This window comes from Ursus americanus, chromosome 7 (assembly GCF_024610735.1).
Source record: "Ursus americanus isolate L20-20 chromosome 7, mUrsAme1.1.p, whole genome shotgun sequence".
NCBI lineage: Eukaryota > Metazoa > Chordata > Mammalia > Carnivora > Ursidae > Ursus > Ursus americanus.
In genome coordinates, this window is record NC_142133.1 from 71,003,700 (window position 1) to 71,031,285 (window position 27,586).

Below are 27,586 nucleotides of genomic sequence, written 5' to 3' on the forward strand. Positions count from 1 at the left end.
CGCCCCTCTCCCGGACAGCGCCCCACTATTCTGGGCCGGGGCGGAAGGGGGTGCGCCCCGAACCCCGCCACCCAGGAGCAGCAGAGCTGAAACGCCGGGCACAACGGCCTATGGGGACCACAGCTCCGGAGGAAGGCGAGGTTCTGCCCAGCGGTGCGAGAGGGGGCGGGGCAGGGGGCGGGGCCAGGACGCCGGTGGGGGCGTTCCAAGGGGGCCGGGCTGGGTGGCTCAGGGGGCGGGGTCCTGGGGGGTGGGGACTGGGGCTGGCCCCGAGACCTGGCGAGCTGGGGGTGGGGGGCTAGTTTTTGCAACGGCTAAGGGCCTGTGGGTTTATTATAAGGCGGAGCTCGGCGGGAGAGGTGCGGGCGGGAGCCGAGCGGAGCCGAGCGGAGAGGAATCCAGCTGTAGAGAGCAGACTGTAGCCGGCGGGTCCCACAGCCCTCGCCGTAGACAGCTGCGCGCGGGGCATCGCCCGAGGGTGCAGAGCCCAACGACCCGGAGGAGCCGGCCAGGAGCCCCGCGCAGTCCGTGCCGCGCGGCGCCGCCCCGATCCCCGCAGCCTGCCGCGCTCCCGCAGCCGGTCCGGGCAGCATGAGGCGCGCGGCGCTCTGGCTCTGGCTCTGCGCGCTGGCGCTGCGCCTGCAGCCGGCTCTCCCGGTGAGTGCGGCCCGGGGCCGGGCAGGGAGCGGCGGGAAGCCGGTGCTTGCAGACTAGCCGATGCCGCCGGCGGCACGTGGAGGGGGAGGGGAAGCGGGGACTTGCCTTCCCGCGCTGGCCCGGCGGGCCCGGGACCGTGACCGCGAAACCAGGGCTCCCGCCTCAATTGCCTCCGCCGTCGGTGGGCGCCGCGCCGGTTCCGCCGCTAAGGGCCGGGGGCTCGGGCGCCCCGGGGAGAGGAGCCTGCGCCGGGGCCCCATGCTCAATTATGTGAACCGGCTCCACATGCGTCGGAGCCCGCCAGCCTGCGGCGGCGCCCGGGGTCGCCGGCTCCCCTCCGGTCACCCCGGGCACCACAGCGGCCGGGGCCCCCGCCGGCGACCCCGGGAAGATGCAGTGACCGAGGCCACAACGCCCCGCCCGCAGACCCTAATTTAAAGCAGACTCGCCGAGCCCGGGTGCCCGGCCCCTTCGGCGGAGGCAAGTTTGGGCGCAGCGGGGCCCGTGCGTTGGCAGAGGAGCCCCGGCCAGGGCTGCGCGGGGGTCGCGGTGGCGGCGGAGGTGGGGCCCTCGGCTTCCAGTCGGCGGCCCTAAGGGAGCCGGGCCGAGCTGGCAGCGGGAGGTTCCGGGAAGTTGGCTCCCGAACACCAGAGCCCTGCAGGAACCCAACTTTGGGGCTCCTGAAGTTGTGCTGCCAGCGGAGGGGCGCGTGCGGTGCAGGGCACGGCCGGCGCGGGCTGCGGCTTCCAAGCGAGTGGACCCCAGAATGGCTCTTCCCCTCCCCCGGCCTGGCTTTGTGCTGGAGCCGCGCGGAGGGAAGGCGGGTCCCTTGGCGCGCCCAGTGGAGCCGGGGGGGAAAGAGGGACAAATGTGGAGCCCGTGGCGGGGGGAGGAGGCCTTTGGGTAGGACTCCAGCCTCCACCTTTGGCGAGGGGTGGGTCCCCCCCTTTAAAGGGGATCTGGCCGACAAAGAGCATCCCGAGGGCCCCCAGAAAGTGATATTCCGCCCCCGCGCCGTCCGCTAGCCCGCCTTCCCCAATGGGGGCGCTTTGTTCTCGGCCCCTGTAACCCTTTCCTGGGAACCGCCCCGCAGCGCCGGCCCTGCCGTGGGCCGGGACCTGGGCGGCCGCCAGGTGTCAGCGCTGGCCGCCCGGTGTCCACGTCCACCCCCAGCCCCCACAGCCGCTGCAGGAGTCCCGGGGCCCTCCCCACGGGTTGGGTCGGCCATCCCCCGGGATGGAGAGGGGAGGTGCGGACGGAGCGGGGGGGCTCTTCCTCTTCCGGAAGTGGCGGTCTCTCGCCACCACATCTGGACCCCTGGACTTCCCTAGCTCTGGGTAAGGGAGGCACGTGGGCAGAGAAGGATCTCGGCCGGGGGGCGGGGGGAGGTGCCGGGTCTTCCCCTGGTAATGTGGCATCTGTACAAGTCTCAGCAACGCCGACCATCTGTGAGAGGGTCCCTCTACAGTAACAGGACCTACCAGCTATTGAGAGCTATGGGGTATTTTACAGGGTCTGGCTCAGGTGAGGTGCTTTCCAGGCTCATCTGTGAAGAGCCCTCCCTGCTTTCCAGGCGACTGTTGTGTCTGGAAGTATTTTGAAGTCCAGCACAGGGTCCCTGATGCCTCTTGAATTGGGTTGGAGGTGGGGACCAGAGGCTGCCAAATCTGAGGGAGCCATGGGGACAGATAGGATTTCTGAGCTCTGTCTCCATGCATTCCTGGCTTTCAGGTCCAAGAAGTTGGCATCTGGCTGCTTCTCTCCTTAGGGCTGCAGCTTCTGTGGGACTCAGATGGTGCCTTGAATCATAGTTAATACTCCGGAGAAGAGAGTGGAGGTGTGTGGCTTACTTCCGCGGCCCATCTGGCCTTACCTGGCTGCTCCACTCTCTCCAGGCCTAAGATTGGGCCTCAGCAGAGACCTGAGATGGGGTTCTCCACCTCTTTCTAGCAGAATCGGGAGGAGCTCGGGTGGTGGTTCTTTTGCCCGCATTGGTGGAGGCTGGCATTCTCGTGAGCTGAGATCCCAGAGAGCCTGTTGACATGGGGGAGGCAGATGGTATGTGAGGTTCTCTGTGGACCGTGTTTCCCAGAGTTTCCTGTGTATTGGGTAAGGGCAGATGCTGCAGTAGGAGGCATTATATCTTACCTAGAAACTTCGACACACTACAGAGGGAGACACAGGACTGGGAGGCAGTTGAGTCTCAAGGGGGGAAGAAGGGAGTCTCATTAGAATGTGTTGGTGGGAGGGCTTCCTGGAGGAGGTGGCTGAGTGGAGCTTGAAAACCCTAAGCTTCAGAGTCAGATCTTGGCTTGGAGCTCAGGTTTTCCTTTTTCTTTTATAAAGCGTAGTTTGTTTCTGTTTCCCAGCCCTGCCTTTTCCCTCTTACAATGGGTGTCCATGTTGGGTTTAAAGTGGGGACATAAAGTGGCATAAAATACCTTCCCCTCCTCCCTTCCTAAAAGAAATAAGGCAATGGGGTTTGCCTAAAATAAGAGGATGTGTCTACAGGTTGCAGAAATCTGGGCCTCTCCCAGGGTTCACTTTGGTCCCAGTGGGAAGCAGGTCAGAACCCCCTGGGGACCAGTGAGGTAGGGCGTGATTCTGGGCACCTGACTTTGAATGGGCAAGGGAAGGCTGGTAGGGCAGAAGGTTGCTTGAAACCACTCCCAAGAGACAAGAACAGGTTTGTCTAAAAAGGCTTCTGTGTGTTTCCCGTGGTCTTTTGTTTCTTCCATGTCAGAAAAATCGCTTGTTCTGGAATAGTTATTTGCTGTTTTCCTCTCCTTCGCTTTTCTCTTTCTCGAAAGGCATAAAATCCCTTTTTGCCCTAATTATGGGGGCTAGTAGAGACATTTCCCAAAGGCCTGGCAGAGTGGGTGAGGGGTGGGGGAGGCGCTAACTGCCCCCCCCCCCCCGGGGCTCAGAGCCTTCTCTAGGTGATGTCACTCCTGGCTTCAGATCCACCAGGAGGGTGGAGCTGGTTTAAGTCTCTACCTGTGGCTCATGGTGGGTTCCAATAAAACCTCATTAGCCGAGGCTGGTGGGGAGAGGGATGAGAAAGGAGAGAGGCCTGGAAAGAATTAGTGAAAAGCTTGAATTTTGTAGCATTTTATAGAGGACTATTTCCTATTGCAGAATTTTGGATCCTGAAATCCCTTGGGAATGAGGTATCCTTGGTATCCAGGTTTTCTTAGCTAAGAATCCATATTAACCTCAAAAGTATTCTTACTTTGGGCAGGACTCTGCTATATTCATTTTCCTTCCCTTTATTAACAGAAGAACACGAAGCATAATCTACTCTGGGGATGCCGGGGTCCTTATTGCTGTCACTGTGTTACGTTAAGCATTTAGGGTTTGTTGAGCTCCGAAGAGCACTTTGCCCCTGGTGCAGGGTGCCCCCGGGTTCGTACGTTTTGAATTCTGGTTTGTTCTTTTGCTCTTTTTCTTCCTCCATCTCTGATAGCAGCCCAAGGTGACAGTTGTGGGCCTAAGTGTAGCAAGCAGCTTTTCTGTTCAGTTCTAACTTGCGCTTTTCTCCAGCAGTACTGAGACACTAAACAGATTTGAGAATGATTTCTAAGACGTGAGTTTTCAGTGCTGGGTGAGAGTTGTGCTTGTGCGTAACATTCAAGATCTGTGACACGTGCGGTGTGTGTCTTTGTGGACCCAGCTGGGACCCCTGCAGTACCCCTACTAGTACCTAGAATAACAAAGGCTGTCAAGGGAAGTGCTTACAGGCTTCCTCGGTGAACAGGTGTGAATGACCTCTGGGAGGAGGCCCCTGATGACCCCTGTGTTCTGACTCGCTAGTCACAGGTCGCCTGGACCTGGTGAGGCTAAGTCACTATAGGGCCCTCGTTCTCAGCGTGGATCCTGTCTCCGTCTCTTTACCCTGTTTGATGTGGATTGAAGGGCACGCATACTATGTGGCAGGCCACTGGATTAAGTAGAGCCCCAGGACGGAGTCTCAACCCTGCCACTAATTCACCGTGTAATCTTGGGTGGGTCAACTCACTTCCAAGTCTTGATGTCCTCTGAAAAGCGGACATCATACCTGTTCTCCCTGTCTTCTTTCTGTCATTTGCATATTCATTTCATAATGAGTGTTTGAACGTGTTTGGAAGTGAAAGTGCCAGAGAAAAAGGGAGCTATGGATGGAATTATAGTTCCCTTTGATTGAATGCCTCCTGTTGAGCGCTCAGTGCTTTCCTTACGTTTGTATTTCATCTTTACCCCAAACCTTTACGAGATATGTCCTTGTCCTCCTTTTGAGGATGGGGCCTATGGACGTGAGCCCCTCTAAGGGGCTGATGTGGAAGAACCAGGCTTCGTCCGATGTGTGGGCCTATGTGTATGGCCTGAATGAACTGATGGACTCTCAGGTGTCTCCGATGAAGCCCGGTATAGGAGGCTGCCTGAAACTTGCAAGGCCCTATGGGTATTTGCTGTTCCATCCCAGAGAACTGTGGGTGTGCGTGTTTTGGACGGAGGGGGCATTGGGCTGCTGAGCTGCCCAAATGGTGCCTTTGGGTGAACCCTGAGCATTGGCAACATCCTGGGCTTGGGCTGGGTTCACCCAATGGCTTAGGGGCAGGCAAGAGTGGCTCCCACGAGCCTAGGTCAGGAAACAGTGGGATCCATGAGAGCAGGGTGGGACATGCTCCCAGGTCTGATGCCCATGCAGGGACCATATGTCCTTGGTTTGGTGCAGAATGGCCTGATGGGGCGACTGTCCCCATGATTGGATGGTGCCTGCGTGCTTGTCCCCAAGGCAGCAGCCAGTCTCCACTGACTTTCATCTTAGGCACCGGGGAAATGATTTCGGAATTAGTAGAACCGTTTTTAAGCTTGGGAGGCAGGTCCCATGGTACCAGCCTGGTGATCAGACACCCAGGACTCCTGGCTCCTGGACTGGGCTCTCCTGCTGGCCCCCTCCAGCTCTCACTCTCGCTTCAGGAGCGGCCCTGTGAAGAACTGGTCATTAAATGATTTCTAGTCGTGGAACGCTGTTAGTTTTACAGAACAAACGATTTCCTGATTTCTTCCTTCTTTTCAACGACCAGTTTTGGAGTCTTGGGTTGAAAGCCCACCCCCCCTTGAGGGCCTGCCTAAGTGTGTCTAGAGAGAAGGAACGGATTAAGGGAGTCTGTGGAAAGAAGGCTTTTGGCGCCAGGATCCTGCGCCCTGGAATAGATTCAGCACGGTGTCATTTCCCTCCCAGCTGTTCCAGCAGACGTTGGGCTTTCGATGGGAGCGTGTCTTCTGGAACCTCCCTCTGAGCGGACTGGGAGTGCCCCGATGGCGCCAAGGGTGGGCAGGCAGGGATCCCTGAACACAAGGAGGCACGTTTGAGGCTACAAAGGCAAGACCCTGGGCCCGGGGTCACCTCAGCAACTGTGCGACTTCCAATCCAGGAGACACGGGGAGCGCCCCGCACAGCCTCTGGGATGGCCAGCTCAGTCTGCGTGATGGCTCTGCTTCGGCCTGTCCTCAAGGAGCTTATACTGGGGAGGGAGTAGGCTCTAGAAGGTCCTCTGTATGTCTGGGCCTGAGACAGGGGCATCTCGTTAGCTCCCCTGTTCTCAGTGCTCTGGGGCCCAGAGGAGGGAGCCGGTGATGGCGGGCGGCCTGAAGGAAGGTGGGCTAAGCTTCCTCTGGAAAGTGTCCTGCTTCCAGTCGTGCTGTGCAGGTCTGGGGAGCCAGGGGTCTGCAGGGGCTCAAGTGCGTGGAGGCAGGCTTATGGGGGAGGGGAGTGCAGGGGGCAGTCCTGGGGCTTGGGACCACGGGTCAGGAGAGGGAGACCTGCTCCTCGACTCAGTTGTTTGCCCACTGATGTTTCCTGTGACCCTCGAACTTGGAGACTTCCGGCTGCACCCCCTTCTGTCTCTGGAGCTCCTTGAGGGTCTCTGTCCTGGCGTTTGTTTATGGCTCGAAGGGCTGCGTGGTCATATGTAGAGGTTGCTTCCCCTCTGGCCTTCAGTGCTGGGAAGACTCCTGTGACTCACCTGAGGGGTGCAGACCCCCCCGAAGCTGTGTGTGTGTGTGTGTGTGTGTGTGTGTGTGTGTGTGTGTGTGTACGCAGGTGTGGGGTGGTGGGCCCGCAGCATGGGTTACAGCTACCTCTGAGCTTTGCTTGGGGGTCTTGACTCTGTTTCTCCATTGGGCTCTGCCGCTGGTTAGGCTGCAGTCTGTTTCGGGGGGAACCTGGTTCTCAGCTGCCTGCGGCTTCCTCTTCGGAAGCCAGGAAGCGGTCTTCCTCCGCTCGCTCCTTTTCCAGTGGACGTTTCCCTCTTTAGCTGCGGCTCTGATGCTCTCTGTCGCTGGCGTTAGAAGTCTTTGGAAGTTATTCCTCCAGAGAAGGGCGGCCAGGACACCTGTCCTTCCTAGTCCCAAGTTAGCCTCTCACTGGCCTGGGCAGGTCTTTGCCTCTCTGTGCCTCAGTTCTCCCATCTGCCCAAGGTGTCTCCTTCCCCTTCCTCTGTTCCGATGGCCGCGTGGTCGCAGAGACCTTGTCTTGGGGAGGGTGAAGGTGGCCAGGGTGGACTTGGCAGGGGCTTAGGGTCCTCTGCTGTTACTCTTCTAGGGACTTGGGACACTCCCTGCCTGAGGAGTCATCTGTGGGGGTGGAGGGCAGGGCAGGCTGCTTGGAGGAGGTGAACTTAGAGCTCAGTGTGGGAAACAGAGGTGGACAGGGGACCCTGGGCAAGGTCAGGCTTGGTGATGTTCACACACACCCAGGCATCCTGGCCACGTGCCCCAGGTCCGCTCATCAGCAGGAACGGAAGCCATTTCGGGCAGGTTGGGGCAGTGGGGCAGGCGGGCATGTTTATCGCTCCACTGTCAGCTGAGTCATGGTGCCAGGCCCACAGATCCTCCCCTGACACTCACCCAACCAGTCCTGACCATGAGCCCACTATGTGCCAGGCATGGGGTGGGGAGCAGCCCAGCGGGGCTGACTAAGGCTCTGCTGCCTGGCTTCCAGCCCTGGCCCTCCTCTTTGCTGCCGAGTGACTTTGTACAAGGGCCTCTCTGGGCCTCAGTGAGTCCATCTGTGAAATGGGGGGAGGGGTTAAAGAAGCTGAGGTGCCCATCATTCATTGGGGTGTTCATGATGTCCTGCTGTGTCACAGGACTGGTGGGTGTCTGGGTGGGGCCTATCTCTGTTCCTGCTGCCTCGATCCGTGAGGGTCCTGAGCCCTCCCTGGTTTGACCACATCTGAAGCCCAGGGCCTGGGCACCTGCCATGTACATAGCCCTGTGCTGGTGGGGAGCGGTCTACACCTGGTCCAGGGGCACACACAGGAGAGGATGGTCATGACTGGGACCAGAAAGGAGGGTTGGTCTGTGCAGACGGGCCAGAGGGGTAGTGACAGTAAAGGTCATCCACTGAGACAGGGTCCATCCCAGAATCCCACAGCAGTTTCTAATCAGGAGCTTGGGTCATTTTCTGGCCATGGAAGTATTAGGGGAGGTGGTGCCCTGATGGGGGCAGTGGGAGTGGCCGAGGCTGCCAGTCCTGCTCTGGGACCATTCATGGCACCACTGATCTCCAGCAGTAAGAAAACTGTCCCACCACAACGATGCTGAATGCCCCATCTTTCCCACTTAGGGCTGCCTGGTACTTTCTGTGGCCACGCCGGCCCTCCTTGGAGGCCCTCTGCCCCTGGGTGGGTGGAATGTGGGGAGGTAAAGGAGGGAACTTTTGCAGGGCCAAGGTGCGCTCATCCACCCCAGACCCGGCACGTGCCAGCAGCTGTTTCCATGCCCCCTGCAGCACTGTGGCCGCTCGTGCCCGGGGCCTCGCCTGCCTGCTTGGGGCCTGGACTGTGTCGGCAGCACTGGTTCTTCTCTCCGTGGCTTGTCCACATCCCGGCTGCCCAGGAGACTGTCCAGGACCTTGGAGTCCCATCACTGGGGAGTGTCCCCGACGGGTATGGGATCAGGTTTGGGCTCGCAGGGCCCCAGGCTGCGGGTGTTTTGGGAGCCTCCGAGACTGTGGAGAGGCTGACATCACTCTACCTTCTCCCAGAGAGAACAGCTGGGGCATGACACTGCCATTTGCGGTGACCGCGCCTCCTCCGGGGTGCGTGCTGGGGACCGTCGGGGCAGCAGGACCTGCGGGCTGTGGGCCAGGCTAGGAGAAGGGGCACACCTCGGCCCAGGGGGCTCCTCAGGCTCTGCCCCTGCCTCCTCTCCCTGCCCCCACAGGCACTCTGGGAGTAGGGGGTGGGGGTGTCTGGGGGAGGAGCACAGTTGCAGTGTTTTCCTGGGGTCATCCTGGTTGTTGTAAGGTCCTGGGAGGCCCTAAGGTCTGGGTCCTGGTCCTGGGAATTGTGTGAGGAGCGGAGAACCTGTGACCTCACCACCCCTACCTCTACCCACTGCAGAACAGGGCCATTCTTCGAGACCCCTACCTAGGGCCTGGGTGTCCAGGGAACACCCTGGTCCACCTTTCCTCCCAGTGTGATGGCAGCAGTCTGAGCCTGATTGCTTGGGTCTGCCTATCTTTGGGGTAGGTTCTGAGGCCCTGTAGCTGTGGGGCTGGGCAGGCCAGGTGGGATCTAGAACTGGCGGGCTAATTGGCATAGTGAGTGTCCCCGGGGACTGGAGCAGGGAGAGGTGTCCTGCGGAGGCTGGGAAGGGCACCGGACATGGAGTTACCAGGCTCCATCCCATCCTCCCTGTGTACCTCAGGCATGGTTCTTCACCTGTCTCTAAGCCTCAGTCTCCTCTTCTGTAAGTTGGGGGTTTTCGTCTGCCTCAGAGGGCTTTGGAAGAGATCCCAGGAAGTAATGTATGTGGCATGCTAGAGAGCCCCTTCCTTGCCTGGGCTCAGAGGAGCAAGTCTAGGGGAGTTTTGGGGCTGACTCTGGGTAGGGGGTCCCCTGGGGAGAGTCCCTGATGGCTGTGGCTGGGGGAAGGAGTACAGTCTGACCTGGCCTGGGCGTGTAGTCAGTTCATGGGAGTGGCCAGCTGGCCTTACTCCGGTGTGCTGATACCAGAGGGTCTGAAAACGTGCCTTCTGCCCCTTCTCAGAAACTGGAACCTTCACGGGCAGGCCAGACTCTGCTCGGCTCTGCCTGAGCCTCTCCAGGGGCCGGCTCCTGACCCCGACGAGGTGTGGGCTGGGCCAGTGGGCGGTGGGAGGAGGCCGGACCCAGGGCACCTGGGCAGGAGCTCAGGCCAGCTGAGCAGGACCCCCCCACGCTGTGGGGGGACAGTGGCTTTTCCCCAGAACTGCAGACTGAAGGTCGCCTAGGAGAGGGAGCTGGGCTAGGCCAGGCTACGGGATGTTGGGGCAGGGAGGGCCCCACTTCTATGGTCCTTCCTTCCGCACTTTCCCCTTTGCCACCTCCCATGGAAATGATGGCTCTTTCTTCCTGAGGGTAAGAGAGCCACATGGTCCTCCCTGAAGGGTGGCTGACAGCATGCCTGCTGGATTGCCTGGCTACAAATCCTCTCCCTGGCTCTTCATTGGCTGTGTGCCCTGGGACTAACGACATGTCCCCTTTGCCTCAGTTTCTTTATCTGGAGGATGGATATGGTCCTGGAATCTAAGGTTATTGTGAAGATTAATTAATTCAGTTAAAGTGCTTAGATTAGTGCCGGGCACATATAGTACACAATAAATATTCGCTGTGATAACTAGTTTTTTTCCTAAGGTCTAATTCAGGTATTTCTGTTTTTTGAGTAACCCCCAGCCCAGGTTAAAGCCTGAGGTTCTTACTGCCGCCCCTGAGTGCCCCTGAGCCCTGGGCACGGTGTCAGGGCTACTCCCCCTCCTGGGTGCCTGCGAGCTCCTAAGACTGGGGCTGCATCCGGGGTCTCTCTTCAGCTGCCTTAGCACCTCCCAGGAGCTCAGCGCTGGGCGTTCGAGGCTCTGTGAGCCTTCCAGCCCTCAGGAGGCCGCTGGTGGATGATACGCTGACAGTCACAGGGCCTAGGCTGCTCTGCTTGTGTCTGAGGTGGGAACCCACCAGTAACCTGGGGAGCAAGCTCAGCCTATTCAGACCTGGTCTTCGCGGAAAATTCTGCCGTGTCTTGCTTAGGCCCAAAACTCCCAGTTCCACTCTGCCATGGTACCCCCGTGGGACTCCTTCAAGGACGCTCTGCCCTTCTTGTGTCTTTGTCTGGGTTTCTAGCTGCCTCAGTGTCTAATCAGTCTGAATCGTACTTTGCCCCAGAGGCAGGTTCCCAGGCTAGCCCATTCTTCTGCATGTGGGAGGAGAAGCCATGTATGTCTGTAGCTCGAAGTGGGAACAAAGGGAATTTAGTCTTTCTTGGGTATGGGGTTGGCTGGCAACCATATTCTGACACAGGTTGAAAAATTTGCTCTTGGCATCTCCCAGCCCCTCTTTTGTAATCCTTTCCCATCCTCCATAGCTCCTACCCACCCACAGTGCCCCACTTCCAGAATGGGCCCCTCCCCCGTTAGAGCTGCTTTATACTCTAGTGTGAGTGACTAGCACCAGATAGCCTTCCCAGAGGCATTTTAAAGGAGATACTCTGCAACTGCGGGGACACCGATTGGGTAAATTTGGGTGAGGAAGAGTTCCCCTTCCCTGCGCACACAGCTGGAGCCCTGACTGGTTGCAGGTGTGTCAAAAGCTATAAGTTTCTGCCTCTGTGAAACCTGAGGATACTTTATTTAGATAGAGCAGGGGGAGGGTGTCTCTAGAAGCCCACGTGCCAGAGGTGTCAGGCCCCCAAGCCTAGTGGAATCTGGGGGTTAGTCAGCTAGAGAGGAGCACAAGGGGCCCCTCTGAAGGGTGACTGGGGAACCCTACACTGAGCTTCTGGTCTTCGCTGTCTTCTTAGGATAGCCAGGCCTGGGGAGGGACGGGGCCCTGGAGGCCTCAGCCGCTCCCTCTGTCCTCATGGGTTGCCAGTTGCCATCCCAGAGCCCCTTTGATTTGGAACATCTCCAGCACCCTGCCTAGGCTGTCACCCACCTTGGGAAGCTGAGAGCAATGACCCGAGTCCCTGCGGGCAAGTGCTCTCCCACCCTCTTACCGTGGTGTGTCCTCCCCCGCTGAGCACCGTGGTTGTGGTGCACCCCTCAGGTGGATGGCCTCCTGTGGCCGCGGCACCTGGCTGCCCCTCGAGGGCAGGCCTTGACTTCCCAGCCGTAGACTGGGGACTAGGAGCCCCTTTGCCGTCACTCATTGGACAGATGGGGAGCTAGAAACGGCATATTTTCCAAGGTCATCCAGTAAGTTGGGAACAGAGCCCAGGCTAGAACCAGGTTTTCTTGGTGTTGGGTTTGGTCACTTTCCCCTGGCCATCTCTGTCTGGCTCCCAGGGCAGCCCGGCCACAAAGGCTGGCAGGGCCAGGCTGGGCAGCCTTGCTCAACGCCCAGCCCAGGGCGCTGGCGGGCGGGTGGGGAAAAGCCGAGGAACTGGTCTTCCAGCTCTGCGGCCCCACACCCAGCCCTCAGCTGGGCCCGTTCTGAGATGAGTCCCAGCACGTGGGCTGTGAGGCGGGCGCCAGCTCTGGGGAGGGGTGGGTATGGGGGTGCTGGTGGCAGCTCTGACCCGGCTTGGGCATCAGGCCTGGCGCTGGCTGCCGGGATCCTCCCTCCCTCAACGCAGCCTTGTCCTCTCCGGGTACTTGACACAGGCGGAACGGGCCAGGGCAAAGGGCTCTGGATCTTGACCTCATTTCCCATCTGGAAAGCCCAACATTTAGTGCCATGGGAAAGGCTACTGTGGAGGGGCTTTCAAGCTGGTATGGATGCCGCCCCGCACCCCGGCCCTGCCCTGGAACCCCCCCGCGTGGGGAGGTCTGTGTCCCAGTGGCCGTGTGGAGACAGCTCAGGCAGGTTGTGTGCGTGAATGGGGGAAGGGTACCCAGCGGGGGTCCCCTGGACGTGCTGATGGGGGGGTGGGGGCCTAGGCGCCCTCATGGCTGCTCAGGGTGACGGCAGACTAAGTCCCTTGTCACCCGGCTGCCCTGGGCCATGCCCATCACGCCCTCTGCAAGTCCCAGCTTGACTTAGTTCTGGAAGAGAGACACTGAGCCGATAAATCACTGCCTGTCAGGCCGGAAACGCTGATGGGGCTCTGAGGCACTGGTGGGGCCCCCACCTCCTGCGAGTGTCTTCACTGGGGGAGATTTCAGGGTCTTGAGGCCAAAGCTGGGAGATCTGTGCCTCTCAGGGCCCTAGGCACGTCTCCCTGGCAGCCCCAAGTTAGGAAAGGAGGCTCCTGAGAGAAAGGGATTTAGCCGCCACCGCTCGGATCGCCTGGGGCCGGAGAGAGCCCGGTGTCTTCTGGGCCCTGGCCCGTAGTCCTGCCCCTCCCACCTACCCCGGCCTGGCTGTCTGCGGCCACCGTGTCACCCCTGTACTGCTCCAGCCCCACGGACAAGGAGTTGGGGCCGCTGCTCCCATGTCCCAGCCTAGCCTGTCAGAGCACTAGGGGGGTTGAGGGTACTCTGGCCAAGCCCCTTATGTTGTCTAGAGAGAGGCAGGGAGCTGCCCAGGTCACCTAGCAAGGGGGTAGTAGAGCTGGATGTGCCCCCGGTCAGGCTCTTTCCCCCCCCAACCCTGGCTCTGGTCCTTTCCCTGAGACCCTGGATGCAAGATGCTTTGGGTTTGACCTGCCTGGCCCCTTGGGTCCGTGCTTAGGCCATGTTAGCCGGGGCTAAGGGAGGGCGTACAAACGATGCCCCCGACGAGGAAAGCCATCACAAACCCCACTGCCTTAGGGCACCAGGGTGTTCGGAGAGCCCTAGGAGTAGGGCTGCGTGTTCTGCAACATTCTCTTCCCCTGCCACCCCCTCCCCCTGTCTCTCACCCCATCTCCCCGGGCAGGCAGATACCCCTGAAAGACTGCAGTGAGGCTCTGCATCATCAGAAATGCAGAGAATGTTCCAGAGCCATCTTGGGTCCCTTTGCCGCTAGGGCTTATTTACGGGGTTCTGTTGCTCTTTGGTATCTCTTCCCTGGACACGACCTGAGTAAGGGTCTTGGGACCTTTGCAGGGGTTTGCCTTCCTCGGCGCCCAGGCCCTGGGCAACTCTGGGCTAGAAGTTTTCCTGTCCAGGTGAGTGTTCTCCAAGTATAGTCTGCATCCCACCCATAGGACTGGGGACTTTGTTCAACAGCAGAGTCCTGGGCCTTTGCCCCAGACCCACTGAATCAGCCTCAGGGATGGAGCTCAGAAGACGTCATCTCTGGTGGGCTCCTGGTGATTCTCAGGGACGCTGAGGAAGAGAGCCCCTGGCCTGGGCAAAGGCGATGGTTTGAATGTCCCCTTCGGTCAGTTTGGCACCTTGATGCACAGGTCGGGGGTAAAGGCTGGGGTTTTGTAGCTCTGAGACCTCAGGCCCCAAGAGTTATGAACTCTAGGTGTGTGTTGAGGGGGGAACCGGTCCCATTTCCTTAGTTCCGTAGATCTGACCAAGAAACTGAGGGGGTAAACATTTCTAAAGAAAATATAAATCTGTTCACCCTCCTGAGAATGTCTGCTGCCTCGTGGGATCTCAGTGGGTGGGAAGGATGGGTGTTTGTCCTGTCATGTCTGTGGGGCCCACCTGCCTGTTGACCCCACCGCTGGGCTCTTGGAGCCAGTTGGGGGTCCCTCCGGTCAACAGCCCCAGAGGCAGCACCAAGGCTGACTGCTGAGGAAAAGCTGTGGCCAGCCCTTTTCTTTCTGGCTTCCCTTGAGACGAGTAGGGCTGTGGATTCTGTGACTTGGCTCCTACCACCGCAGCAGCCCGGGCTTTGTCGTCCCGCTGGATAAACAGCGACCGGCAGGTACCAGAACCTCCCTGCCTGCCGGACGGTGAGCCTGCCACTGTCCTGAGGTCCCCGGTGTTGCCGAGGTTGGTGACATGGCGCTGAGCACTGTCTTACTCTCCCCAGGTCTGCCTGGGGGCTTCAAGGCCCAGCCCTTGTGTCCCCTGGAGGGTGATCCTCTGTGCCCCAGCCACCCTTTTGGAAGACCGAGGTCGGGTTTCTGGCTGTGTGCCCTGGGAGCTTGCCAGGACCAGGGCCAGACCACATCTTTTCTCTCCAAAGCCCCTGGATGGTATCCCCTGAGATTTGCTGTCCAGGACCGTGTTTAATATCAGTCCGTGACCTTCTTACACGGTGTTGTATTTCTAGCAGCATGTTCCCTGGAGAACAGCACAGTCCTGTGAACTCAGGAATGCTTTCTAGAGGATTCGTGCTTTATCCACTGCTTAAGTCAGGCGGCAGGTGACACATGGTTAGTGACTCAGGGTGTGGGTTGGAAACCGCAGGTCTTTGGACCTGTTGGCTGCAGTTGATGGGGTGGCGGGAGTCCAGGGAGCAGCTGGACAGGCAGCCTCTTCCATTCGTCCAGAGTCCGCCATCCTCGCTCGAACCTCTCCGACATATCCACTTGGTATCCTGACTTGTCATCGATCCTACCATGGAGCTCTTGTCCCCGAGATGTCTTAGAGGGATGCTGCCACATGGCCTCAGGCCTGTCGGCCAGCCAGGGCAAGGGGTGGAGGTCGGATGGAGGTCACCCAGGAAAGTGGCCTCTCTATGGCCGATGCAGGGTGAGAGCTTGGCTTGGCTTGAGGCTCTGCCTTCTTGAAGCTCCTCTCTTGGCCCTCTGCCTACAGGCTCCCGATCTGTTCTTGGGAGTGGCTGGCAGCAGCCCGATGCAGACTCCCAGCCCTTGGCAGCTGTGAAGTGTGGGCTGGCACCTTGGTCCCCTTGGCTGCTGGGGTAGGGGTCAGGGATTCTTACTCTGTGACGCTCTCCTCCCGTGGCACGGGAGCCTGTGGCCGTGTTGATGAGACTGGCATCTTCGTGTACGTGCCGCAGAAGCGCAGACAGGCGCCTTAAAGTGGATGGGCCTGCTAGGGGGTCTTTCGTGGCTGGGGGGAGGGAGAGAGCTGGGTAGGTGAGGGCGAGCACCTGCAGCCATGGCCCTGGCCTTGGGCAAGTCCCTCACCTTGTCTGTTTCAGTTCCTTATCTGTGCGAGAGCTGATCTCGCCCTGCCTGCCTCAAATAGAAGGGTAAAGGTGGAAAGGGATAGAAAGTGTTTCCCGCGTGGGAGAATGCCTCAGTGTCTCATACCCTCTTTCCTGCTCTGCTGGAGCCCTGACTCCGGGGCCCCTCTCAGTCCCTCCAAGCGGCTTGGGGGTGGCCAGACGACCACTGTGGCCAAGATGGGAATGGGCTAAGTTCCTCTCATACTCCATGCGTCTGCCCCACGACATCCGCCCTCCACTGAAGCCAAACCTGGCTTTGGCCTAAAGGCTGGTGGGCTTCTAAGGGTCTGGAGCAAATCGGCCCTTACTTTGAGCAAACCAAACGTGTGAATGTTTAGATCTTCCCATAGGGTTTTGGTTTGTTAGATGAAAAGCTGGTCTTCCTGGGACTCTGCAGAGATTAAGGAACCCCATTTAAGGTGTGAGCTGGCCTGCTGCTGGAGGTGGGTTCCAAGCTGGGCCGAGCTGTCCCGGAGCAGCCCTGAGCCGTGGCTGCGTGGTGGTCCCGGAGGGACCCAGGGCAGAGGCAAGGCTGCCAGAGAGCCCTGCATGCAGAGGCCCTGGGGACAGCTGGCCACAGGCTCTTAGCACAGCTGCCTAAGTGAAACCGGAAGTCTCACCCAAAAATGCCGGAGTCATCTGGCACCTAGCGATCCAAGTTCAAACTCAGCAGTTTCTGCTCATTTCCTCCCCAGGGAGTTGAGGGCCTCACTAGGGTTCACGCTGGAGGGGTTGGGGAGGTCACTGCAGCCCTTCCCCTGCTGGAGACCCAGCCCTGAGAGGGGAGGGACTGCCCTGAGGCCAGGGAGCTGGTTTCAGCAGAGAAAGCGTTTGCTTAAGAGCTTGTTGTGTAAATAAGATCGCACAGGGATAAGCTGAGCAGAGTTGAGGGAACAAATTGTTTTTAGGGACTGGGCAGATTCCGTCTTACCTGGTGGTGAAAGAGGCCCTGTTCTTGGGAAACTGCTAACCTGCTGGGGCTTCTCCGGTAGGTGAGAGGCTGGGCCTCCTGGGTGTCTGCCTCCCCTCACCTGTGAAATGGGGCCTGGGCCCCAGACTCTGGCTTCTGCTGGAAGATGCCGCTCTCCTGACAGTACAGCCGAGGCTGCTCTGGCTGGAGCCCTGACCCCCACGTGGAGCATCTTCTCCAAGGGAGGGAGGCGGTGCATTGGGGGGAGGCGCTCTGCTCATCTTCTAGGGCCTCCTTGGGAGCGCTGAGGGCAGGCAGAAGCATTGGGTGAGGGGAGTGGGGTCTCAGGGAGTGTGGGTGGGTGGGGGGCCCCTGAATGCTTGTGCCCCCCCCCCCCCGCCAAGCTGCCCTGTGGGCAGTAGTGTGCTGCGGGCCTGGGACGGGAGTACGTTGGGGTGGGGGTACCCACTCTGTGCCTGCCCGGTGAGCAGTATTCTTTGCTCCTGAAGGGTACAGGCTTAGGGGAGGCGAGGGGCAGCTTCGAAGCTCTGTGGAGACAGGACAGGTGTTGGGAGCACCATCTGGGGACAGTGTAGGCAGGATGTGGCCTGAGGTGCAGGTGGGGGACAGGGATGAAGAGTTCGTGTAGATGGGCCACGAGAGCCCAGACGGGCCCTTCTGGGGCCAGAACATTTTTCTTGGGGGTGGGGGGAGACGTAGAGTTTGCGTTTTGTGCTTTCAGAGGAAGCTCAGTGGTATTTCTAGCCTGGTGGTTTCTACACGTGTCTGAAGCTTCCCTCTGACCTGAGCCCCTGGATGCGGAGCCCCCACCTGGTCCAGCTCTGCCCCAGGCAGCCTCAGGAGGCCACGGTCTTGTCTGTCCCTCCCTGCTCTGTTCCACTCTAGCGTGAAGCTCCGTGGCCTGTGGCCAGGACCCAGGAAGGCCTCTTGGGCTGAGGAGGCCTCACTCCCTGGAGCCCAGCCTTGGGTTTCCTGTGCCCCGGCTCCGTCCTGCCTCTCTTCTGAAACCCCACCACCTCCATCCCACCTCTTCCCAGCAGGCGCCCGAGTGCTCGTATCCATGCCGAGCAGCTCTCGCTCCCCGAGTTGGCGCAGCGGCGGCTGTCGGTGGGGTGCTGACCACGGGCCAGGCTCTGTTAGGTCCTTCAGGAGCATCCCCTCAGTGAATTTCTGCAGCAGTCCTGGGACGTAGATATTACTACTGTCCCCATTTTACAGATGGGGAGACTGAGGCCGTAAGAGGTTTAGTGCTGTCCCCAGGGCTCCTCAGCTAGTCAGTGGCCCAAGGTCAGGGGTCTCTAACCCCGGGCACTGTGAACTGTCCGGCTTTGCCTGTTTCTTGTGTTTGCTCGGGCCCCTGACGTTGGGCCCTCCAGAGATGGCTGTATCACGAACTCATCTGGGTCAAAGGCTTGTTGCTGAGCAGGACCCTCATAGCTACCCTTCCTGCCACCTGGCTGTTGGGTCTTCCCTTCTCCAACTGAGTTCTGGAGCTAGCGTTGGGGAGCCCTCCATCCCCCCACATCACCCTGCTCCAGGCTCCTCTGCAGGCTGCTCGGCTCTGTGGTGTGTCTCGCCTCCTCCCGGGCCCACTCTTGGTTCTGCGGGTGCAGCCCCAGCCTCGGGAACCGCCCTCTGGCCTCTGCCGCCGCTCAGAGCTGCACCGGGCGGACAGGTTCTGGACGGCGGTTTGCACACACGGTCCCCACCAGGCCCAGAGCCCGTTCGTTGGCGCCTCCTGAGTGCGGGGCCTCCCCTAGATCGGTCTCATTTGTCCCCAGCCTGATGGGCACCCTGTCCTTCCTTTCGCCAGGCGGCCTGGGCCCAGTCCTTCCCATGGATGAGAAAACAGGCCAGGTGTGGGATGGAGCGCAGTGGCCAGGCCTGGGGCTGTCCTGTGTGGGCCACCCTGCCGCAGCACAGACGCCTCCTTCCGTGCCCATCTCTGACCTCTCCCCACCGTGAGGCCCTCGGTGTCCATACCCTGGTGCCCAGCATGCCCGGAGAGTGCCTCTCTGGAGTCATGTTACTGGGGGATTGTTCCTGGGGCTCCAGAAAACCCCAGTCTTGGACCCTGAAGCTCCCTGGCCAATGGCCCCAAGACCTGATTTTCAGTGTAGGGTGAGCTGACAGGGTCCCACTGGGGCCACAGTCTCTGTTCCCAGTAATGGCGTCTTCTGCTGCTTTCCTAAGAGCAGACTGAGCTGCTCGGGGCAAGAGCCCCGCCCCCTCTGGTATGTTTTTGCCCGGTCAGCACCTGGCACAGGGCTGTGTTGTCATAGCATTCGGGGGTGTGTGGGGGACCAGAGGGCTGCCCTGAGCTGAGGGCCCCGGGGCCACACACAAAGGTTTCCTTCCTGTGCCGTGTGCGTGTGTAGTGGGGGGGCTCACTCAGCTGTTCTAGGACAGGGACCCCAGAGTAGCAGGGCCTCGGCCAAGACTCCACTCATACCCCTTTCTGATCTTTTTACAGCAAATTGTGGCCACGAATGTGCCCCCCGAAGATCAGGACGGCTCTGGGGATGACTCTGACAACTTCTCTGGCTCCGGTGCAGGTGAGCTGACATGAGGGGCCCCCCAAGATGGCAGTCAGGCGGCCCCCCTGGCTGGGTCTGGAAGGTGATGCTAGGGTAGAGAATGGGGTCCACACTGCAAGGAGAAGGCATGTCTGGGTTGGGGGAGTGAGTGTTGGGGTTTCAGGAGCCCCCAGGGCTGTCCACTGCAGACAGACCTGGGCTTGTATTCTCCTGACTCCCTGGGCAACCTTTGGAAAGGTGGACTTCTCCGGGCCTCTATTTCTTTATCTGTAAAATGGGAAGATATCTTGACTTCATAAGACTGTTAGGAGCTGTAAGGTAACACAGAGCCTGGTGGGGTATGGATCTTCCATAAACGTTCCCTGATCTTCTCCTATGTCCCCTTTCCCTGGGGGAGTGAAGTCCTTGAGTGGGAGGGGATCAGAGAGGCCTCCCAGAAGGAGGGGCTCTTGAGCAGGATTCTGGAAGAGGCTCGAGACCATCCATGGGGAAAGTGGCCGAGGTAGGGGCTTGGGAGCTGGAAGGTAGGACCCAGGCCTCTGTTCTTGGGGGGGGCTGGGCCTTTCTGGGGGAGAGGGCGGGTGAACAGGGAGGGGACCAGGAGGTGTGTGTACTGGGAACAAGGCCTTCAGGCTCCTGAGAATGCCCCCACCCAGGGAGCGGGCTTCAGCAGCCATAGGAAAGCGCCTTCACCTACGGCCTTGATGTGTTATGGCTCTAGAGACCACGCTGTCCCCAGGCACGAGCAGCAGGAAAGGGCAGCTTTCCTCATCCGTTTTCCAAAGCGGATTTCACCTCAGCTCTACCCTGGGGAAAGAGCTTCTCATGAAAGGGTTTGCTGTCTGGCCTGGGCGTCAGAGGCCAGGTCCTTGCCCAGGCCTTCCTCACTGCGTGAGCTCGGCTGATCTAGACGTTCTGGGCGTTCCCCGCTCCAACGAGCTCTGCTTCTGGGCCTCCAGGTGCTCTGCAAGACATCGCCCTGTCACAGCAGACCCCGTCCACCTGGAAGGACATGGCGCTTCTGACGGCTGTGCCCACGGCTCCAGAGCCCAGCGGCGCGGGGAACACCGCCGCCTCCACCTCCGTCTTGCCCACGGGAGAGGCGCCTGAGGAGGGAGAGGCGGTGCTCGTGGCTGAGGTGGAGCCTGGCTTCACCGACCGGGAGAAGGAGACCACCCACCCGCCCAGTGAGACCACGCCGCACCCAACCACTCACCGGGCATCAACAGCAAGAGCCACCACGGCCCAGGGGCCTGCCACCTCCCACCCCCACAGGGACATGCAGCCCTCGGCTCCGGTGGGACCTGGCCAGCTCGACCCTCACACTCCCAGTGTGGAGGACGGAGGTCCTTCTGCCACCGAGAGAGCCACGGAGGATGGAATCTCCACTCAGCTCCCGGCCGGAGAGGGCTCTGGGGAGCAGGTGAGTGCCCCCTGCTATAGTCCTCTGTGTTCCCAGCGTGGCTGCTGCCGCCTGGGAAAGGACAGTGCATGGCGCTGAGAGGCACTGGCTCGGTCATGGGCACACCCACTATCCTGTGTCCTGTAAGCACGTCCCATCCCCGCCGTGAGCACAGGGTCACGAGGTCCCACCTGCCCCCTGCCTCCAGGGCCGAGCCCAGGACAGGACAGACTGAATAGGAGACTAGAGCAAAGGAGTCCTTCAAGATCGCCTGCAAGAGGGCTTCCCAAACTTAAGCGAGTGTGAAAGTTCTACTCGCTCTAACTTTCTATTTTACAGTTATGGTGACTTTACACTTTACATTAAAATGAGTGTATTTCTTTTCTTTTTAAAGATTTTTATTTATTTGTCAGAGAGAGGGGGAGAGAGAGAGAGAGGTGTGGGCACACAAGTCGGGGGGCAGGGGCAGAGAGAGGGAGAAGCAGACTCCCTGCTGAGCAGGGAGCCCGATGCGGGACTCGATCCCAGGACCCTGAGATCATGACCTGGGCTGAAGGCAGACACTTAACCCGCTGAGCCATCCAGGCATCCCCCAGTCTATTTTCATGTAAATACATGGGCCTGGTGTCCCTTGATGTGCTGTCTCTGCCACAGTCAGGGTCTGGTGTGATAGGATGAGAGGCACCGGCTTTGGGGGCCCAGGAGGTCTGGATTGGCTGGACCTGAGCTGGTGGCAGTGGTGATCGGGAGGCCCCAGCTGCTGCTGGGTTTGCAAATAAAACTGCCCGCTGCTGCCGGCAGGGGCCCACCCCAGCCTGAGACCATCTCTGCCTCCCGTAGGACTTCACCTTTGACCTGTCTGGGGAGAACATGGCCGGGACGGCTGTGGAGCCTGACCAGCGGAATCAACCCCCAGACCATGAGGCCTCACAGGGCCTGCTGGACAGGAAGGAAGTGCTGGGAGGTAAGTTTCGCTCAGGTGGGTGGGAGGGGGACTGTAGTTGTCCCTGGAGCCAGGCTGACCACGGCCACCATGGGGGCCCCGCCTGGTGTGGGGGGGACCGTCACTTAACCCACGGAGCCCCACACCGAGCCGGCCTGTCTGCCCCCAACAGGGGTCATCGCTGGAGGCCTCGTGGGGCTCATCTTTGCCGTGTGCCTGGTGGGTTTCATGCTGTATCGGATGAAGAAGAAGGACGAGGGCAGCTACTCCTTGGAGGAGCCGAAACAAGCCAACGGCGGAGCCTACCAGAAGCCCAGCAAGCAGGAGGAGTTCTACGCCTGACGGGGACTGTGCCCCTCCTCCCCCTGCCACTCGCTAGGCCCCCACTTGGCTCTTCCGTGAAGCACCGCAGGCCCTCCACCATGCGACCTCCCCAGCGCCCTGCGCACGGACCCCCGGGCACGCTGGGGGCTCTCCACTCTGCTTCTCTGACTTCTGCCTGGAGACCTGGGTGCAGGGGCTTTCTTGCGCGTGACCTTCCCACCACAGCCGGCACCTGGCATCGCCTTCTTCTGACTCAGTTTCTCCAACCTGGAGCAGCCCCTCCCCAGGCCCAACTCTGGAGGGAGAGGCGACCCTGCCGCTGTGGCCCCAGCTGAGCCCGCTGGCTGGGGGCTGGTACATCTGTAGCACTTGCTGGCGGAGACCCCCGATTGGGGGTCTTTCCACCCCCCAGGGGCGGGGAGAGGAGTTCAGAGCTCTATCGGATCCACATCGTTTTGCGGGGGGGGGGGGGGGGGAGCGTCTCCTTTAGATATCAACTTGTTTTTGCACATGTTTCCTCTCTAGTCTCTCTGTTCATAGCCCAGTAGACTTTGTTACTTCTGAGGTAAGTTAAGTAAGTTGATTCGGTTACCCCCGTCTTGCTTCCCTAATCTACGGCGAGGAGACAGCATCAGGGTTCAGACTTTTTATTGTGTTTTTTGTTTTTTGTTTTTTAAACTAGGAGAACCAAATCTGAAAGCCAACATATAGGTCTAGTTTGTGTGTTGTCTCTGAGTTTGTCACTCACGCGTGCAACAGGGTATGGAATGTCTGCCGGGCGGCCCCGCGGCTGGGCTGGCTGATCCCGGCTGCCCACGGGCGGTCACCTCTGGGGCGGCCGTGCCCGTGCCCGTGGACTGGGGCTGCTGCCGTGGGCGGCCTGCGGCGAAGCGGAGGAGCCATGGGAGAAAGGAGTCCTGGCACCTCTGGCTGGGACCGAGGAGAGAGGACTGTGGAGCGGGAGACGGGGCAGTGGCCCCAGAGAGCCTCCCGCAGGACTGAGCCCTGCCTTGGGTGCCCCAGAAAATGTCTCTGGGGGACATTTTCTTCTGGAAGGTGACATGAGGGGCCTGGGCACACCCGGCACGGAGCCGTTCCACGCAGGACCAGGCTGACCTCCGATGAGCTCCTGTGGCCCTGCCCTGGAATCAGGAATGTTCCAAAGAGTGATAGTCTTTTGCTTTTGGCAAAACTCTACTTAATCCAATGGGTTTTTCCCTGTACAGTAGATTTTCCAAATGTAATAAACTTTAATATAAAGTAGTCATGTGAGCTCTCCTGCCTTTGCTTCTTCTCTCTGCTGGTCGTGTGGACGTGACCAGCCTTTTCTCTAAACACAGATGATATTGGGAAACTCGGCCAAAAACTCTGTGCCTTTATCTTTCCCATGGGGAGGGATTCTGGGGCCAGAGTCCCTCTGGTTTGTTTGCTTTTCGTTTTTTTGTCTTTGCTAAAATTTTTCTGGAGGTCAGTAGGTTCAGCCAAGGTTATAGAAGGCCTGATATAAATTTCTGTGTTGCCAAGCCTGAAGCACTGTCTCCTCAACGGCTGGAGAAACTGTGGCGGCTCCAGCCCATCTTCGGCGGAGGCCAGGGGCCCCATAGCGGCCCGGAGCCAAGGCCTGCCTCTCAGACACCTTGGACGGACCTCCTCTCACACCTTTGCTGGGACCCGAGGCCCCCAGCCCAGGCCTCCTGGGAACCCCTCTACTTGCCTATTTAATTTGACAACGTTCCAGCTGCTCTGTTGGCTGTTCCAGGAGGGGGGCCTCTGTGACGCAGAGAGATGCACCGTCAAGCGAAGGGAACCTGTGCTCTGTGTTCGATACTGGGACTTTCTGCCTGGAGTGTGTGACTGGACACAACTGGGGGGGGGGGAAGGGCATAGGGGAAAGGGTGGGGAAGGGGTCCGCGACTGCTCATCCCCAGATGGCGCCGAGCCTGTGGCTGGGCCCATTCATGTAACTGTAATAAACGGCACTTGTCATTTTGGGCTGTGGTGGTCGTTGAATCTCTTCTTGGCCTGGTCATGCCCTCCCCTGTCCTCTTTTGGAGGGAGCCTGGCTCTGGGCCATGCTGTTGGTTGGTGAGGAATAGCGGGATTAGTGTCGGGCCCTGGGCAGTAAGGGAGGGCTGGGTCCCCCTCTGCCCTGGGTCTGGCCTTTGTCATCTCACCTCCTCCCAGGGCTCTCGGTCCTACTGTCTCCTGCCCCGCCCGTCCTTCTTGCTGTCCTTCCAGATCATTTCCTAACTTGTGGACGTGAGGGCTCCCTACCGACTCCAAGTCAGTTAGCTACTCTGTGCACTCGTCCTACAACTCCGGAAAGCTCACCAGCGAACGGTCTCAAGGCCTCAAAGCCTAAAAATGTCTGTACATTAAGGAAAAAGTACAGTGAAAATTTTGGAGGTTGAAAATGTGCAACGTGTGGTAGGAGCCCTTGTGTTCTAAGGGCATCTGGCGGCTCTCCCCTTACTGTCCCAGCCAGGCGGCTGACGCCCACCTGCCCCTCAGCTGCCCCTCCGTGGCAGGTCTCCCTGCCTGGGGCCCTGGGCATCCGCCCCTCAGGCCCTGGGTGCTGGCCTGCTCCCTAGGTGTGTCCTGGGAGCGCAGGGCAGGAGGGACCGCTCCTTCCAGGCCCTGCACCCGTGGGGTGGGGAGCGCAGACTCCGGCCTGCTTTGCAGAGTGTCCTTTCGCCGACGTACCACGCTTGAAGGGTTTGGAGGCTCAGACAAAGTCCTTCACTCATTCATTTGTTCAACATCAAAAACCCCGGATGCCTGTTTTCTGCCAGCCCCTGGGCTGCACGGTGAGGGCAGGGTTGTAGAACAGGCACCTTCCTACTTCGAGCTCACCGTGGGCCAGATGCTGCCGGACACCACTCCTGGCTCGTCTCCTAACCGTGTCTGAGACCGCGCCGCTGCTGTTACGTCCACTTCGCAGACACAACCTGGCCCGGAGAGGAAGCAGCTTGCGCACGGTCGCAGCCAGGGAGCAGTGGAGCTGGCTTTGGAAGCAGGCGGCCTGGCCCCTGAGCCCACAGCGGGCCGTGCACCCACGGCAGGCGGCACTGGGACCCAGGAGGGTTGGTGGCCCTTCTGCATGGGACCTGCAAGGTTCCAAGACCCAGTGTCCCTGGGCCACCTGCTCCTGTTCTCTCCAAAGGGCGAAGCTGTACCACTGCCCACAGCTGCTCTTGCTCTGCTAAGTGCCCCTCCTGCTCTGAGCCCCCGCCAGGGTCACCCCCACCCGACGCACCCCCGCTACAGGATGGAGCCATAAAGGCGGCTTTACTGAGGGAGACCCCGGGGAGAGAGCTGCAATGTGAAGGGTTACACAGCGTCTTCATAGTCCTCGGGCACCCCCTCAAGGAATTTCTCTGCCCCTTTCTTTTCAGGCCTCAGCTTCATGCCCTACTCCCCATGACCTTGACACGCTTCTCCCCTCTTTTCTGCTTTCCCAAGACTCTCCCCCTCCATGCTGGGGACTGGAGCACTGAGCGCTAGTTCCTGTCTTCCTCAGCTTTCCATTGTACCCGCACGCCCGGCCATGTGTCCGTCATTGTGTGGGGATGGGGCACTTCTGGAATTTTCTGCCAAGAGTGCTTTCGAGCTATTTTCTAAACTAATGAGCCATCTTCTCTTACACCGATGGCGTTGCCTTCTTAGTTTAAGCCGGGTTCTGCTTTAAATGGCACCTTCTGCCTTGTTTGCCTGTCAGGTTTTGTTCTGGCTCGCAGGCTCACACGGTGCTTTCACTTCCAGAACAGAGATGCGCCGTGTGGCTCTCAGGGATGTCGCGGTCCGGGGGCTCGGTGTGGGCTGCTGGGGGGAGGTGGGCACTCAACCCAGCGTGGCGTCAGGGTCAGGGTCAGGGTCAGGGGAGGGGCCTGGAGGTGGCACTGGCACTGGGTCTTGAGGAAGGACAGAGGCCTCTCAAGCAGGGGCTGGGGGGAGGCATTCCAGGCAGAAGGCACGGCTTTGGCAAAAGTAGGGACTCGGGAGACCTCGTGCTGCCGTGGACTGAAAGCAGGTGTGGGGACAGGTGACGCTGGGATGTGGCGAGAAGTCACCTGCAACTTCTCTGAGGGTCCTTGGGGAGCAGCTCCGGGAATTGCAGGGGGATGTGGGGCCGAGGCCGGGGACAGCAGAGGGATGGGGAGGAGGGGCTGGCTTTGACAGCTGGTTCCGAGGTAGAACTGGCAGAACCTGTGAGGCTTGTCCCCACTTCACTGGGCGTCACCTTGCCCTCCCCCAGGTGCATGTCCCCAGTGGAGCCTGAGGTTGTCCTCTGAGCTGGCCCGTCACGGGCTAGGGACAGGGTCACGGGCAGCAGAAGGGACAGGCTAGGCATTGTTGATAGGCGGACCCCAAGCAGCCTCTAAGGAAGAAGGCTTCTTTCAAATGGGTCTGCAGGGCACTCCCGTGCAGAGAGGAGTGCGGGGCTGTGCTCCCACCTCCGAGGCACCCTGTCCTCCTCTCTCCCCACCAATCCTACCCCATCCCCCATCTCTCCAGCCTGGAGAGCAACACAGGAGTGAGGTGGGCGGGCTGCCCTGAAGGAGGTGAGCTCTGGTTCCTGGCATTGGACGAGCAGGGGCTGGAGGAGAGGGCCCCGAGCCAAGGGACCCGCGAGGGACTTGGGATCCCGCCAGTTCTCACCGGGCCGTGGGCACAGCCCTTACCTGGCTTTCTCACTTCCTCCCACTCCCCATTGCACCCTGTCACCCAGTGCCATCTTTGAGCCTTGCCAGCTCTACACCCACTCACAGAATGTGGGTATGAGGGTGAACTCACCCCCAAATGGGCCCTTGGCTGTGCTATCACACACCTGCTGCACTTCAAGCCTGGGCTCACAGCTCTAGGGAGAGGGCCTGTGTCCTCTATGGCCCTTCAATTGTGGGTCACCGCTTGGCACCTCTCACCATGTCACTGAGGTATTTGCTTCCACAATGGCTTCCGGCTACCCCGGGGGCCTCTTGAGGGCACACGCTTTATTAGGGTCCAGGATGACGCATGGGCTTGCTGCAGAAAGGGAGTCTTTGCCTTCGGGGTGCTCATTGTAGCCACCTGGTGCTGCTGTCTTGCTCTGAAAGTCAAGTCGTCTTTAGAAGCTTATTCACAGGGCATGACACCACCATACCCACCACGAAGGCTGACATCAGAGATGGACAATAGTGGGGGGGCCACGTCGGGGGCGTGTGGTTGGAGAGCGTGCTGATGGAGGCGAGCACTTTGGAGCAGTGTCTGTTGAAGAGAAACATGGGCCTTCCATATAATCCAAGTAGAACAAGAGCGTGCGTGTGCTGGACGCTTCGTTCAGCATAGCCCAAACACGGACCCAACCCCCAACAGGACAATGCATGAATGAACTGACACATTCCTACTGTGGAACGCTACTCAGCAGTCAAAAAGGACAAAGTGCTGCTTCACATACAACGCCGATGAATATCACAGGCCATGTAGAAAGCTCGAGAATTCAGACACAAAGAGCCCCTGCTGCGTGATTCCATTTATATCAAGCTCGGGAGCAGGCAGAGCTAATCCATGTGAATAGGAGCCAGTGGTGCCTCTGCTGGGGCTGTGGGGTTGGCGAGGCAGGGACGGGAAGGAACCTTCTCTGGAAGTGTCTCTGGCTTGATGTAGGTGGTGATTACGAGGGTGTATGCATAGGTAAAGAAACCGTCCAGCTCTACACTTCAGATGAGTGTGCCCTGTGTACGTTATTCTGCAATAAGAAAGTTAAAGCGGTGGTGGGAGGGCGGGGGGAGCTTTTAAAAGGGCTTCTGAGATTCTAATTAGTTCCTTTAAACCCCG

General features: G+C 59.6%; 1 protein-coding gene across 1 annotated transcript; it reads left to right on the forward strand.

The window, feature by feature from the left end:
* The first annotated feature begins 294 nt into the window (after nucleotides 1-294).
* On the forward strand, nucleotides 295-23,035 carry SDC1 (syndecan 1). Its single transcript, XM_045813457.2, has 5 exons — nucleotides 295-657; nucleotides 19,040-19,121; nucleotides 20,063-20,526; nucleotides 21,346-21,469; nucleotides 21,621-23,035. Exons 1-5 carry the CDS (start codon nucleotides 592-594, stop codon nucleotides 21,788-21,790), a joined length of 906 nt encoding a protein of 301 aa, XP_045669413.1. The 5' UTR covers nucleotides 295-591; the 3' UTR covers nucleotides 21,791-23,035.
* The last annotated feature ends 4,551 nt before the right edge of the window (nucleotides 23,036-27,586 follow it).

What these genes read in the sequence shown, in the direction of transcription:
- SDC1 (XM_045813457.2), top strand. Translation starts at nt 592, where the DNA reads ATGAGGCGCGCGGCGCTCTGGCTCTGGCTCTGCGCGCTGGCGCTGCGC. An exon ending in GCCTGCAGCCGGCTCTCCCG is followed by an intron (nt 658 to 19,039) that starts GTGAGTGCGGCC and finishes ATCTTTTTACAG; the next exon opens with CAAATTGTGGCCACGAATGT. An exon ending in CAGGAAGGAAGTGCTGGGAG is followed by an intron (nt 21,470 to 21,620) that starts GTAAGTTTCGCT and finishes TGCCCCCAACAG; the next exon opens with GGGTCATCGCTGGAGGCCTC.